The 14520-nt window shown below is 38.6% G+C and overlaps 2 protein-coding genes across 5 annotated transcripts in view; both read left to right on the forward strand.

Annotated features, from left to right (window-relative positions):
* LOC138934032 (pancreatic lipase-related protein 2) lies at positions 1-10284 on the forward strand. Of its 2 annotated transcripts, XM_070297405.1 has the most exons (7): positions 5-814; positions 1791-2062; positions 2328-2598; positions 6233-6472; positions 6569-6802; positions 7088-7415; positions 8065-10284. In XM_070297405.1, the coding sequence occupies exons 1-7, from the start codon at positions 655-657 to the stop codon at positions 8168-8170; spliced, it is 1611 nt and encodes a 536-aa protein (XP_070153506.1). In that variant the 5' UTR covers positions 5-654; the 3' UTR covers positions 8171-10284. The 2 variants fall into 2 exon arrangements, with proteins under 2 accessions (XP_070153507.1, XP_070153506.1); XM_070297406.1 differs by lacking the exon at positions 6569-6802 and having other exon boundaries at positions 1-814.
* LOC138934031 (pancreatic triacylglycerol lipase) overlaps positions 10284-14520 on the forward strand; it is a 20284-nt gene continuing 16047 nt past the window's right edge. For all 3 annotated transcript variants that reach the window (XM_070297400.1, XM_070297403.1, XM_070297404.1), the window contains exon 1: positions 10284-10535. In XM_070297400.1, the coding sequence (XP_070153501.1) occupies positions 10534-10535 (2 nt within the window). In that variant the 5' untranslated portion in view covers positions 10284-10533. The remainder of the gene's footprint in view (positions 10536-14520) is intronic.

A 14520-nucleotide genomic window follows, 5' to 3' on the forward strand; every position in this document is an offset into this window, starting at 1 on the left:
CGACTCGTGATAACGCTGTCAATTGACGTGTGCGTGATATAAATTTTCGTTTATTCCGAGATGGACGCTTAACATCGGGACCGTCGCCGACACAAGTATTATCACGAGTAGCCTTTACGTCAATCGATTTTTCATTATTATTACTGATATCGCGCTCGACTTACTTACAATAACTGACAGTGACGAATCGTCCCGCCGACGAGACACAGATATTTAGAGAGCTCACGAGATCTTTGAACACAGTCAAGATCCAAGGACGTCGCAACAACATCTGGAAAAAGTGTTTCTTTCGTCTTCAATCAACCGATATAAAGACCAAGAATCCAAGATCTTCGGATGTTTATGTGTGCCGCGTGATCCCTCGAAGAAATACAGTTAAACAATAAAAAAGAAAATGCTCTAAATCACCTGTAATTAACTTCATCTCGCACGGAAGACGCGTCGAGACGTTAAGAGAGAGACTGTGATAATCTAATATATATTTTTCATCGGCAAAACATTCTTCGTTCACTTTCATGCCGATTGTTATATCAAACATTCGGCATCTAATATCTATCATCATACACAAGAAAGCAAGTTACACCGTTGGAATCGCTCAAGTTATAAACCGACCAATATAGTGTTAACGCTTGTCAACACGAAGAATATTTCAACATGTTCCTCAACGAGACCCTGTTCGTGCTGGCGTATACTGCCAACATAATGGCCACCTTGCCCGAGAAAACAGATGTGAAAAACGTCAGTGTAGCCGAGAATATCACCACCACAACCTTGTCGCCAGAAGAGAAAGAGAACAAATTCGATCTGGACGATCGTAAGTGTCAGCTTCGGTTCTAAAAAATTTGTTTGATCTTTTATTATCCGTTAATGGACAATAAAAGATAAAAAGAGAATAATGTTTGTTGTTTTTTTTTCGCGATAATAAAATAATGTATTATATTTAAAAAATTATATCAAGCTTGTGAGCAGAGAATTAAGATAATAATCACAGTCCTCCTTGTCGGAAGGTAATCACCCTAATAAAGAAAATGAGGCTTACTATCCTTACTGTCACGTGCGATCGTATTAATTGCTGATCCGGATACGAAGACAAAACAGAGTTTTCGAGGAACTGATAGAGTTGCGCGCGGAGATATATCGTGAACGTGCCTGATAACCCCTGAGAGAGTAATTCGTAGTAGCGTTTTCTCGTCGCTCGAAACTCTTTGGTCTATATAGTAAAGGACGGCGAACAAATCAGTTGGATACGTATGTTTATTCGTGACGTATTATCTGTGCCGAAATTTTATATAGGGTAACGCGAAATTCTTAACGAGAAGCTTTGGCCGATTCTTCGATCGGTTTCTTCGAAATTTATGTAGAACATTGTGGATTTCTCTTTTCTTGTTTTTGACGGTTTCTTCAACGCATTTGATTGAAATGCAAATGAATCGCAAAACTTTGAAATACGTTGAATAGAATTTTAAATGTACTTTACAGGATCTTCTTTGTAAGTTATGCATACCTATTAAAATTTACAAAAATGATAAAAGATAAATACAGAGTACTTGGAGCATGGTGGCTAAATATATGCATATTATTTAATCTAAAAACGCCATCAAAAAACATTTTGTTATTTATAATCGTATTTTTTATATAATATTGAATTAATTTTAAAAGTATGATAATTTTATATTTCATTTAGAGAATTTAAAAACATTCATCTTCGGATTAAATATATTAAATTTAGATTTCATTGAATCTTTCAATATAGCCATAAATAAAGAGTGAAAAGGTGTTTGTTTAATCAGAATGGTACATGTGGCGATGCTTCGAGCCATACGGTTGCTTCTATATCGGAGCACCCTGGTCCGGAGAAAACCGACCAGTATCCACGTTTCCGGCACGCCCGGACAGCATCAATCCCCGTTATACCCTCTACACGCGCAAACAAGCCGATCAAACCTACGAGTTGAAGATTGATGACTTTGAGACGATCCGAGAGACGCCTTTGAACAAGAAGAACAACTTTTACTTCATCATCCATGGGTTCCTTGATAACGGCGACAAGACTTGGGTTCTGGTGAGCAAATCGCAAAATTTTGAAAGAAAATTCAAATTTTATAAAAATGTAAAAAACACATTATATGAAAAATATTAGAAAGAGAATTAAGGAGATATTAATAGATAAAAATTTGTATCTATTTATTAGCTTTTTATTATTCTCAAAAACAAAATATATCATATATTCTCTTTTCATCTGTAAAATCGTGTTACCTCTGAAAAGAAATTTATCGCCTTCTTAATATGATTGTATATTTATTAACCTAAACATCTTATTCGACTAGAGGACGATGAAGGAACTGCTGCTACGAGAGGACTGCAACGTTATGATCGTAAATTGGCTCGCCGGCGCAGGACCACCCTACACGCAGGCCGTGGCCAACACGCGGCTCGTGGGCGCAATGACAGCTCGTCTGGCGGCTCAGCTGATCGAAATCGGCGAGGTACCGTCCTCGAGGATGCACTGCATCGGACATAGCCTAGGCGCTCACACTTGCGGCTATGTTGGCTACACCTTGAGCAATCGATATGGCTACAAGCTTGGTCGGATTACAGGTACAATCAAATAATCATCAGTTCATAATTTTTGACACGAATCTTGAGAAGAGCGAGAAAATCTGATACATCTGTCAATTCTTTTCGGACTCTCCGAGAATTCATACATCGTGGGCAATTCGCAAGCAAAACATTATCCGTAGGCGAAACTAAAGAAATGATCGATTAAATAATCTCTTCAAAAATTATATGCGCAATAAGTAATATATTTTTACGCGAGCAATTGCGACAGAAGGAGATGTCGAGAGTCTCTTTATGCGAGGCTTAAGAAGATGCGTGCGTAACGCAGGAAAGCGTGAGATGAGGAAGAAAATTAATTCAGTGAAATGAGTGACAGAAGTATGTAAATTTGCAAAAGAAATGCGACGTAACCGCGTACGCGCACAAACACATACATGCCTTTCTTTTTCTCCTTTCTCTCATTTTTCTGACGATCAATGTCGGAGGCGGTCGTTTGTCCCCTCCTGCAGTCGCAACAGCTCGGAGCATTACGAAGATAGCCGATTGAATCGCAGATGATCAGGACAGCAGTTGTCGCAGGAGTATCTCGCTCGAAAAAGTTGGACGAGTTGGTCCCGATGTTTGATTAATCTTGATAAAAAAAATAATTAATTCTGATAATAATGATGAAAAATTTGATATTCCTTTCTCTCTCTCTCTCTCTCTCTCTATAACTTTATCTTTTAATTTTTTTTAAACCTAAAGTCGAAAAGAAAGATTTTTCTTTTCGTCATTTTATTTTTATAGCATATAATAGATAAGAAAAAAAATAACAATAGCCACGATTAGCCAAAACATGAAGAGAAAGAATTTAAAAAAATGTTTATCTATTCGGTTACATTGCGTACATGTATAACGTACGTTCGTTTCAACTTTCTATCGGAGTCTTCATTATACGAATTTATCATTTAAAGGATCGGTGAAATTTTTGCAAACGTAACAAGCAAAGACTCGAAGAGCGAAGAATTACAATACGATTCGCTGCAGCAGGCAAGTAGAGGACGAGCGATCGTAAAAGCAACGATCGTAAAATACTTTCGTTGTACTTTCCTGCGTGACTCGTGCCATCGATAAATTTATGTATGTAACGTGCGATATCGCACAAAGGCTCGTCGGGACACGTTTAACGATTCGCCATAACATGCGAAAATTAAGGGAATCGTAAGTTCGGAGTATAAATAGTCACCTGGAACGATTATTTCCATTCTCTCTTACGCGTGACTTAAGCCTGCGGCACACGGTACGATTTTGCGTACTAGATCGCATGCGAGACATTTTGTTAGCAATTATAATGGCTATGCAATTTGAAATATTATGTGCTGCGTGTTGCTATGCGTGCTAGCATGCTAGTTTTTGGTAATAGATTCGGTGCTATATTTCACTATGGTTTTGTTGCTAGCTGCAGACGATACTACGATAAAAACGCAAAAAATAAAAATAATAATAAATATAAAGACAAAAGTTATAAATATGTATATATAAGTAATTATGTATTTTATTTATAATTATGGTGATATTAATTGAATATGTATATAATTAATTGAAAACGAGAGATTTTCCTAAACTAACAAAATTTTATAAAAGTAACGCGTTATTTGGAAAGTATCGATTCGCGTTACTTTTTTGTTATGTTTCTGTTTTTTTTTGTAATGCTAAAATAAACTATTAGATTATAAAATTATTTAATAATCAATATTAAATGTAATAATCTATGTTACAATTAAAAATTCTAAATTAGTCTCTATATATAGCAAGCGTTTTTTATATTAAACTTATTTAATGATTTAAATTTTTTATGTTAATATCTTTACTTTTTAATACACTTATCTTTATAGGAATTTAAATTGTAATTTACAAATTTCAATTTTGTCGGAAATTTTTATCAAACATTGTTTTTAAATATTGATAAGAGAAATATTGATATTATTAAGAGTGTATTTCAATATTCACTGCCAGTATTGTAAAATCTAATTTACGTTACTATAGATTCTCAGTACTGGCAGTGACTATCAGAATGCGGCCTATGATAGAAGGTTACAAAATATTTTTCAAAAAACACATCTATCTATTGAATAGATATAAGATAATAGAGAACCAAAAAATAACGATGAAAGCGACGGCTAATTTGTTACCGTTACTATAAAAATGTAACAATGTTACCATTACAAACAGAGAAAAATAACAATCGTTATCGAAAAAAAGTAACTGCAACTGTAACGACGTTACAAGTAACGCGTTATTTCCCAACCCTGCTTATTGCATAATTGACAACAAAATGCAAAAGCGCGTTCAAGGAAGGAGCTTCGCGAAATTCCACCATTTCTCCCGTCGCAATCGATGGAATCGAACGCGCCCGATTGGAGGTGGACGGGTTTGGTCGTTACGTAAGCTATCGATCCCATCGGGAACTACCAGGATAACAGAAGGAAACGCGAAGTGTGTTAACTAGGACGACGGTGGGGTTTATAATCGTCATGGTTGCGAAGCGAGATCGCAGAATTCGCCGAGGGCTGGCGAATCGACGCCTTCTCTCCGCCTCGGCGCTTACCCCTTGGCGAAGAGAAACATCCCCTAACAAGGGGAAGAAATGAGGGATACCTATCTCGGTATACAGAAGCAGGACGTTCATCAAGAATGGAGACGAGGAAGACGTGCTCCCCTGGACACTTCGTCCGGAGACGAGATTGCGGTAAACAACCGGAATAAGAGAGCACGTTGTCCCAAGAAGTGGCAGAGGAGGATAGCAGGAGAATAGGCCTCGTGTCTTCGAACAAGAACGAGGAAAATAATGGGATATTATCAGCCGTAAGCTGATAAATAAGTATGGGAAAATTATCGAATCGTTCGCCATCGAGTCATCGTCGCGTATAAACGAATTTCTTTTATACGCTGACTGAGTATCATTAATAAAGTACGCCCGAAAATTTTAAGGAGAATATTCATCCGAAAAACGCACTGACGCGAAAGTGTGAATGTAATGAACGATGTTCTTTCGCGTATTATTAATTTATTGTTTCTCAGTAAACCGCAAAATAACTTCCGCCTTTATGCAATACGATAATACGATATTATACGGCGAAACGTTCGGTAACCCTTACATGAGACAAACCGTGCGTATGTTTTGTATGTCGGACGAGACAGTGTGTATAGATGTGTTAAGATTTGTAAAAAGTTATATGTCATTTCTGAGACGTCATTCTATGATAGCCTTCGACTTGACATTTTTACTCGAGACATTGATTCAGAATTCTTGTCGTTACAGTCACGTAACGATTGTTATTGCTGACTTATTGCATCAATGTCGCTTTTCGTTCATCGAGGATATATTGATAATTAATTAGACACAAAAGATGCAAGACACGAAAATACAAGTCGAGAATCTTTTACCAATCTTCTCGCGATCTTATCGTGAAATTTGTTTAAAAGAAAAAGAATGTGTAAAACAAAATAAAATTCTGTTAAAGTCTGTTAAAGAAGTCCTAGATGTTCGTTCCTTTCGATATCTGATTTCAACACAGAATTTACTTTCCCTTTTTTTACACATTTATTTTAAATTCTCATCCACATTCGTGCATCGCACGATCGTCGAAAAATAATGTTCGCTAATGTTTCTCGTCGCAATTTTACTCACAAGGTCTTGATCCGGCGGAACCACACTTCAGCAATACCTCGCCGATGGTCCGACTGGATCCAACGGATGCAACATTCGTGACAGCCATTCACACGGATTGCAATCCTTTTATAAGCGGCGGCCTCGGGATTACGCAACCGGTAGCGCACATCGATTTCTATCCGAACGGTGGCCGCAACCAGCCCGGCTGTAACGAGGGTGTACTCAATTCCATCACCTTGGAACGCGGCAGTTTTTTTCGAGGTGGGTTTCTTATTTAATTCATATCTATAATATTTCAGCATACATATATACGAAAGAGAAGAGAAATGAATGGGAGATTAAAATGTTTCTTTTAAGGAATCAAGAGATTTCTCGGATGCAACCATATCCGCAGTTATGAATACTTTATCGAGAGCATAAACAGTCCATGCCCGTTCTTAGCTGTGCCGTGTAATTCTTGGGATAAGTTTCAGAAGGGCAGCTGTTTCGATTGCGTAAACCAATATTGTCCCAGATTCGGGCTGGACGCTCAGCCCGGAAACTATCACGCGGCCGTATATCTCATGACCGGACGTGACAGACCGTTCTGCAGTTAGTAATGGCTAATTTATATTATTATAGAATTTAATTAAATCACTATACATATACGTGCGCGAATCGCTTATATTTTTGATCGTATCGAGCTAAATGAATTAAGACTGTCAAAGATTGTAACAGCTGTAATTAATATCACGAAATTGATTACCCATTTTCGAAATTTCATAAAAATTATTTAATACATAATGTAAAAAAGAGAAAGTATAAAGATATTTTGTAGCTATATTATCGCAGAAGGAATACAGATATATAATATATTTAATTTCCTAATGATTGCAGAGGGCCATTATAAGGTGACGATAAATATCTCCAAGACAGATGAGAGTTTGTTATATGGCGGAGAGGTCGGGATGTTTATCGTGCGCGCGATTGGCTCGAATGGCAAGAAAACCGAGAAGATGCAGTTGAGCTCGGCCTCGAAATACTACGAGCCCGGTAGTACGCACACGATCGTATTACCCGGAGACGTCGTGGGCAAACCAAACTCGGTCGAGATCACCTGGGAATATCAGACTTCGGTCTTCAACCCGCTCACGTGGAGGCTGCTTCACACACCGCGAGCCTACATCGATTCGTTGACCATCAAAAGTCTGGAAACTGATCATGAGTAGGAATTTTACGTATCTCTTACCTCGATTTTCATTTCGCTGATGTAATATCTCTAGCGGAAAGCGCCTGATTACCCGAGATCCTTGAACACGCGAGATCCATATACACGCGATGTCCTTGCGACAAGTTTTAGAAAGTCATAAATATTTTAATTGCATATAATTTTTCATTGCTAGTGATAAGTATATTTCACGCATTTATTATTGCAAATATATCATTTAAATAGTATTTTGTTTAAAAAGGAAATATTATTTGGAAATTTATTTTTTCCTTACAAATGCATAGGAAATATTTGTGCATTATGCAAATTAACATTATCAAAAAATATATAGCCCAAATATGTTTATATTTTACTTCAAACATTATTTTTTGTCTTTTTATAATTTCTTATGATTTTATTGCTTCATAGTTGGTTTTCTATGCAATCCGCGCATTATATATCTTTATTACATTCGAGTGTTTCGACAGCGACATTTGAAATGAAAAGGAAGTAGTACTTATTAATCAGAATGAATAGTCAAACGAACCATTGACATTTAAAGAGACGTAAACATAAAGAGACGCATCACAAATCATTATACAATAGTTAAGTAATCGACTCTTACGCGCATTGCGTAAACTCATCCTTCGGTTTTTCCGTTTTTCAGAATCACCCTGTGTCCGGATAATACGAAAACGCTGATCGCGAACCAGCCAAAGATCCTGACTGTGGAAAAGTGCCGCAACGCGGAACACAACACGATCTCCACGTAAAGAATCAATCTCCACACGTGCTTTCTCGTAATCAAAGATTAGATCTCGTTGCTTGAAACTGGTAAAATTTTTTGACAGGTTTCGACACTACAGATGAAAGCGATCTCTATACTTATCCACGGAAATTAGCGTAAAATGAATTTTATATTATCCGCATAATAAGAAAGTTCAAATCATCGAAATTATACTATCGTTTCAAATGGATGCTCTCGACGAAATCGATGACAAAGGTTGACGATCCTACCACGTTATTACGAAATAATACTCGTTGACTGTCATTCGCGCGAAGAAATTTTGAAAGTTCTAAAGTCAATTATATACGCTTTTGTAAAAATTAGAGACAGTAAAAAAAAATATCCTTTCATTCGACACGATGTTTCAATATCGACTGAAAGATCGTTGTATAACGTAGAATTGTAGATATAATCAGCGTCATTTTGCCGACGTCTACAATTTTCACAAGACTTTTTACTTTCACACAGAATGACAGTTAATGTCCGGAAACTCTGGCGTTTCCGATTCGATCCAAGTTGTTCATTTTGCGACTGTCATAGGTGAACAGCCGATCGTTGAGCGAGGCCGAACGCGCGCGAATCACGCCGGTTTCCCTCGCAACCAATGGCAAAGTCACGATCCTTTCACTGTCATTATGTGCCTGAGGTCTCTCTTTCTTTCTCTCTCTCTTCCCCTCCTTTGCTCCGACATTCGCTTTCATGCGACGCTGTCGTCGTCGTCGCGCCGATAAATTGCCGCTGACCCCATAATTTATGTTCATAAGCGCATCAATTCCACTTTGTTCGGCCGTGAGGGACTAATCTAATGACGATAATGGCGTAATTAATGACACTTGATAACGCGATGAACATTTTGATGTCCCGACGCGAAGAGAAGAGAGAGAAAGGAATTAAACTTTCGAGTGCAAGAAATAATGCATCATATTCGCGAATTCGACGAAGGACGCGATAATATTATATAATGAGTGTTTGTTTGTTCCGTTACAATGAGCCGTTATAACATTCCGGTAATTTCGCAATTTCTCTTGCCGCGCAGTGAATTGCGAAACGCGAGGTGGGAGCAACGCGATTTTTCTGTATCCTAAATAAGTCACAAAGAGTTTACGAGGAATTCTACGAATCAGCTAATTTGACTCCTTCGATTCCTTTAGATTTGGATCTGGCTTCTATTCTCAGAGAAAGAGAAAGAGACAGAGAGAGAGAGAGAGAGAGAGAGAGAGAGAGAGAGATTTCATAATCGATAGATTTAGCGTTTTCTCCGTGATGTAAGAAGTAAGATCTGAAGATTTCTAAGTTAAGCTCAATGAGCTAAGTTGCGGAGAGTTTAATTCGATATAAGAATTATTTAATTTCTAACTAGCGCATATTTATATACAAATAATCCATTACTCGGCATATACCATATATGATAAACTCGTAAGCGATTCAATTAAGAGAGTTATTCTTAATCGCGAATGTACATACATAAAATACAGTTCTTTAATATAACATTTATGAATAAATTATTTCATTCGCCACGTGGCCTGAGTATCAAGTTAAGCAAAATAAACGCGTGTCGATATTCTACAAATAAACTATCAGAACGGAAGATGAAAACTTGAAATAAGAGAGCTAGCGTGTGTGTGTCAGAAAAAAAAAAATAAGAAATGAAATTAACGACCGAGAAAGTATAAGTTATATATGCGGAAAATATCAGAATATTCAAAATCATTATTACGACGCTTAGTTAGTTCCGCATTCATCTCACCATTTTCCGTTGCTCCGTCATCTACGTCTAGCTCATTTTATTTCTGATTGAAACCTCTTGATAATCTCTCAGAGTTCTCTGACGAGATCCGAAACTAACGGGGATCTTGCGATGCCCGCACAGAGCCAATTGTTGGCTTAGATCAAGAATCAACGGATCCCTACAAGAATATCCTCGAATCGATCCACCGACACCAGGTAACTCCTAGTCGAGAACTCGAAACGACAGTGGTGGGCAGGTATTCCGGAGCAAGTGGAATCCGCTGCGTGCATTCGAAGCAGTCGTGCGCCAGCCTCTCACCGCGAAGCATTTCGTTCCCTTTCTCGGTGCAGCTCTCCCCTTGTCTCTCTCTCTCTCTCTTCCTCGAGAGAGAGTGCAGTTCTTGAAAATAGCCACGATAATTCGCACGTTTTCTGCCCTGCGCAGGACGAATCCTCCGCAGATACGAAGCCGCAGAGAGTGATCCGCTGGAGGGTGTACGTGAATCTTGCGCACGTCGAGGGAATCACGTGGATATACGCGATCAACGACTGCGTGGGAAATTCTGCGATGGATCGGTAGACGGCGGGACGGCCACGTGACATGAAAGAGCGGCTTCGAAAATGTGAGTTGATCGTGCGAATGCGTCATCCAATGCATCGCGTGAGCATAGAATTGAATGCACTCAACGTACGATGAAAAAAGAACTTGACCTTCACGTAAGATTAAACGACAATAGTGCAAACACAAAGTAGATGATACAAATTATTTTTTAATAACTGTGATATTTGACAAAAAAAAGAAAATGTAAGTTTTAGCGTCACGATCTCTTTACGTTTATTCATATGAGACAATTGAGAATTAAAAAAAGAATTGAATTTCTTTGGAATTATACATATTATATTCTTCGCTTGACGTAATCTAGAAATCTACAAGAATGTTTTTTCCTCTAGCTATGTGCATTCAGCCGACGCGAAAGCAGACTATGTCACTGCTCTCACGACCTTGATAAAATAATAGCCGCGGAATCAAACGAACGATTCAACGCGAGATGCTCGAGACGAGCTAAAAAAATTTGAAAAGTTGTAATTCCTCGTAGCGCGATGCAACATTTGTCACTCTTACTCTTTCTTGACATTTATCGCTCGTGTCTCGTTATAAAATCCGTTTATGCGATGCGAGTCGCTCGCAATACGATTCTTGATTCAAGCCACGTGCTGGGAATCACGACACGTTCAACCGATTCGCTTTTCAAGCAACGCTGCAATCGTCGCCGATTCCGTGCCCTCGATGCCCAAAATTTCTCTCCTTTCGACACTTCTCTCGACGCTTCTTTCGACGCTTATCATTAAAATTTTTTTTATATATAGAATACTAGAATATTCTTTTTTTAGACAAGGATTTGACAACCTTTGACAACAAGGATTGACAACATTTTTTAATTTCGACACAAAAACTTTATGCGTCTTGAAAAATACAATATTTCGAGGTAGCAACTTTATGGAATAAATATCCCGAATTGCGAGGATCGAGCAGTTTTGTCGAGGCATTCGGTCGAGGATTTCGGAAATACACGCGCGGCGGGGAAAAAGAAAACAGGTGGTTATATAGACAGACAAGTTATAGACGCGTCAACTTTCTCCGGAGACAAGCCGGCGTAGCATACGTGGGCGTGAGCTACGTGGACCTGCCACCGTTTTACCGAATCAATCTAATCGAATTCGAGCGTAAATTGACAATAGCGACGACCAATTTATTCCACGATTTCTGACAGGAAAGTCCGAGGTCATGCGAAAATCCCGATCGCCGAATCTGCGCGTACTGTCGCTCAATTAGCTGTCTTTAATCATACGGCTTGCAAAAACGTATCGCGCTAAATCGCCTTCTTTTTTTCTGCAAATGCAAAATGATCGTGTCCTGCGCGATATATCATTTAATTAACGTTAAACGTTCCGCCGTACCTTCGCGTTTGCTACAGCACGATAGCAAAGATTGATACACTCTCGTCGCTTTCATCCTCGCCAGCTCCGCGATGAAAGTTCTAGAGAGAATCTGAAAAAAATCTCCTCGTGTATCTGAAATATTTTAACGACATGATGAAAAATGTTGTTTAAATGAAAATATCTACGACGACGTTCGAGAATTCCTGAAAGAGAAAAGTGGTATTGTATTTCATCGCAATGTAATAATTCATATGCTAATAATTTCGGCGTTGCGTGCACTTTCGATCCGCGACGTGGGAGTATTTTCAGAAAAGAGAAGGTAGTTTCTCGAAAAAAAAATACCAAGGATGCAACGGCACGAAGGAGGAAGTCGATGGCGAAGAATGCAGGCGCGAGATGCATCGAAGCGTGCATCTCGCTAAGGAGAATGCTGCGCGAGACCCCGATCATTTAAGGAGATTATCTTCGCCGTTATCTGGGAAAACTATCGCAGCCTCTCATTCTGCGAGCGTCGCTTCCTCGTCGGGTAGAGAGATATCCTGTACGGAGTCGACCTTGCTGTTTCATTGCGAGGAGTCGACAATTTCGCAGCTATTTGATTATTGCTATTTGCAAATTCAATATTCAGTGGTTCTCCAAAAAGTACTCCAATAGATAAAGTCTGTTGTTTGAGAACAATTGGAAATTATATTTTTTTCATTGGATATCAAGTGCTGAGAATTAAAGTCCACTTTAGACAATCTAGAATTCGCGACACAAATTTATTTATAATAATTTTATGTGTCGTATAATGTGGAAAAAATTAAAATGCACGTATTTTATCGGAATATATATCGAAGTACGCGCATATATTAGAATATACGGTATATAAAATTATAAATAGATTTCTCGGATTTTGTCGCGAATTATGAAACCAGCGGGTTTAAGAAAAAAATATCACTTGGTAAAATTATTACCTAATTATCATTATTATTATTATTGCAATTTCTCTTTATCTCGATTTCCTGCTTCTAAATGCAATTTATTATGACTGTAAAAGGCGCGCGCGTAGAGAGAGATATTTAATTCCATTATATTATTCGAAATTGAACGTATTTGCTACAAGCTCAGAACAAGGGATTAATTCACCTTTGCCTTAATAAATAATTTCGTTTCTTATACGCGAGAGACGAATATAAAATTTTAAAACCCGCTCATTTTTTTATCGCGCAAAATGTGAATATTATCGCAAGAGAGGCTGTGCGAGTGATGCTGTAAAAGAAAAAATGAATGCGTCGCTTCGTGCCGCCATTGCGTAACATAGTGCAGCCGCGAATGTTGCAAGAGATGGATCTTTTCGTAAGTCAATACATTATCTGTCGTCGCGTCATCACGAAGGGCGTTTGCGAAGCGAAACATACATACTTACGCAACGAAAGAGAACGCGTACATATGCACATAGTCTTTCCGCGACCGTATTTCCGCAAGAAAACGTGATCTCCCCATGAAATTGCGCAAAAGTGTCGAATCGCATTGAACGAAGCGAATGTTGCGCGAAAACCGTAAAAACGGTGATACCGGTATACGGCATGTTAACGACTTGGCTCGCCGCACTCGGGAAACGTGTGTGTATTATAAATTATCACTTGAACGTAGCGGATTCGATGGAAAAATGCAACCGGAAAAAGAGCTGGCACGCGAATCTGATCGGATGTTTTCTTCGCGCAAAGAAATCTTTCGGATCGAAATTTCTAAAGCTTTCGGGATAAGAGAAATCGCGCGCAAAAATTTTTCAGACGAAAATCATAGAGTAGATTCTGCTAAAAGCATACATATTCTTCTAAATTTAAAAAATAATAATATAAATTGTGGGATATATGTGTACCTTCCTTATACTATCATCGCACCGGTTCCTCGCCTAATCATCTTAACAACCGGCTATTTACTTCTCGCGAAGATTTACAGGTCTAGTTGCACATGTGTTATTTCGTCTCGCCTTTTCCCGTACGATCTCGCGACATTGAAGTGTAAAATCAAGATAATCACTATATGAGGGGTAGGTGACGCGATGCAACGCGTCGATCGTCGCCGTGTATGTGTGAAGCGGAGAAACGTTGATCGAGAAAAAATCACGCGCGCAAAACGAGCGCATGGCTCGCGCGAGTCATTACGTAGAAACTCGACGGCGGGTCGGCGCTGCAACTTTCGCGATCGCATCGCCTCGTGCATCGGTGCATCTGCATTCTCGTTGCAGAGAGGCGCATCATCTCTCGTTTCCGCGTCCGGATCTCCCGTTAGAGCGAAATTACGGCGTGCGCCTGCCGCAATTAGAGGCGCATATCGCGTCGGTGAGACGATACATCATATACGTTCATTCAAGAACCGGATAAGTGATCTCGTCGTCTTTATCGTTAATATGATAAACGATTACGATTTCGTGCTAATTGCGAATTAACGAAGCAATAGGACAATCTCTTCCGGATAGATTATCCTGTTATCATCTTTGAAGCATACATATTCACGCGGTAGTAGTAGTCAGAGGTGAGCAAATTAGTATTTCAAATAAAAATAAAAATGTTTTTTTTTTAATATTCATTTTTTACATTATTATCTCTTCTTCTTATTAAATTCGAAATAGGTTGTGTTAAATAAATAATTCACTTCTGTATTAATTGAAATTCTATTTGA

The sequence above is a fragment of the Polyergus mexicanus genome, unplaced genomic scaffold (genome assembly GCF_030449975.1).
Source record: "Polyergus mexicanus isolate NDT 795.1 unplaced genomic scaffold, iyPolMexi1.0 SCAF_6, whole genome shotgun sequence".
Classification (NCBI taxonomy): domain Eukaryota; kingdom Metazoa; phylum Arthropoda; class Insecta; order Hymenoptera; family Formicidae; genus Polyergus; species Polyergus mexicanus.

Coding starts and splice junctions, on each gene's coding strand:
- LOC138934032 (XM_070297405.1), top strand. CDS start 655: ATGTTCCTCAACGAGACCCTGTTCGTGCTGGCGTATACTGCCAACATA. Junction 2,063..2,327: donor GCGACAAGACTTGGGTTCTG/GTGAGCAAATCG, acceptor TTATTCGACTAG/AGGACGATGAAGGAACTGCT. Junction 6,803..7,087: donor ACGTGACAGACCGTTCTGCA/GTTAGTAATGGC, acceptor TAATGATTGCAG/AGGGCCATTATAAGGTGACG.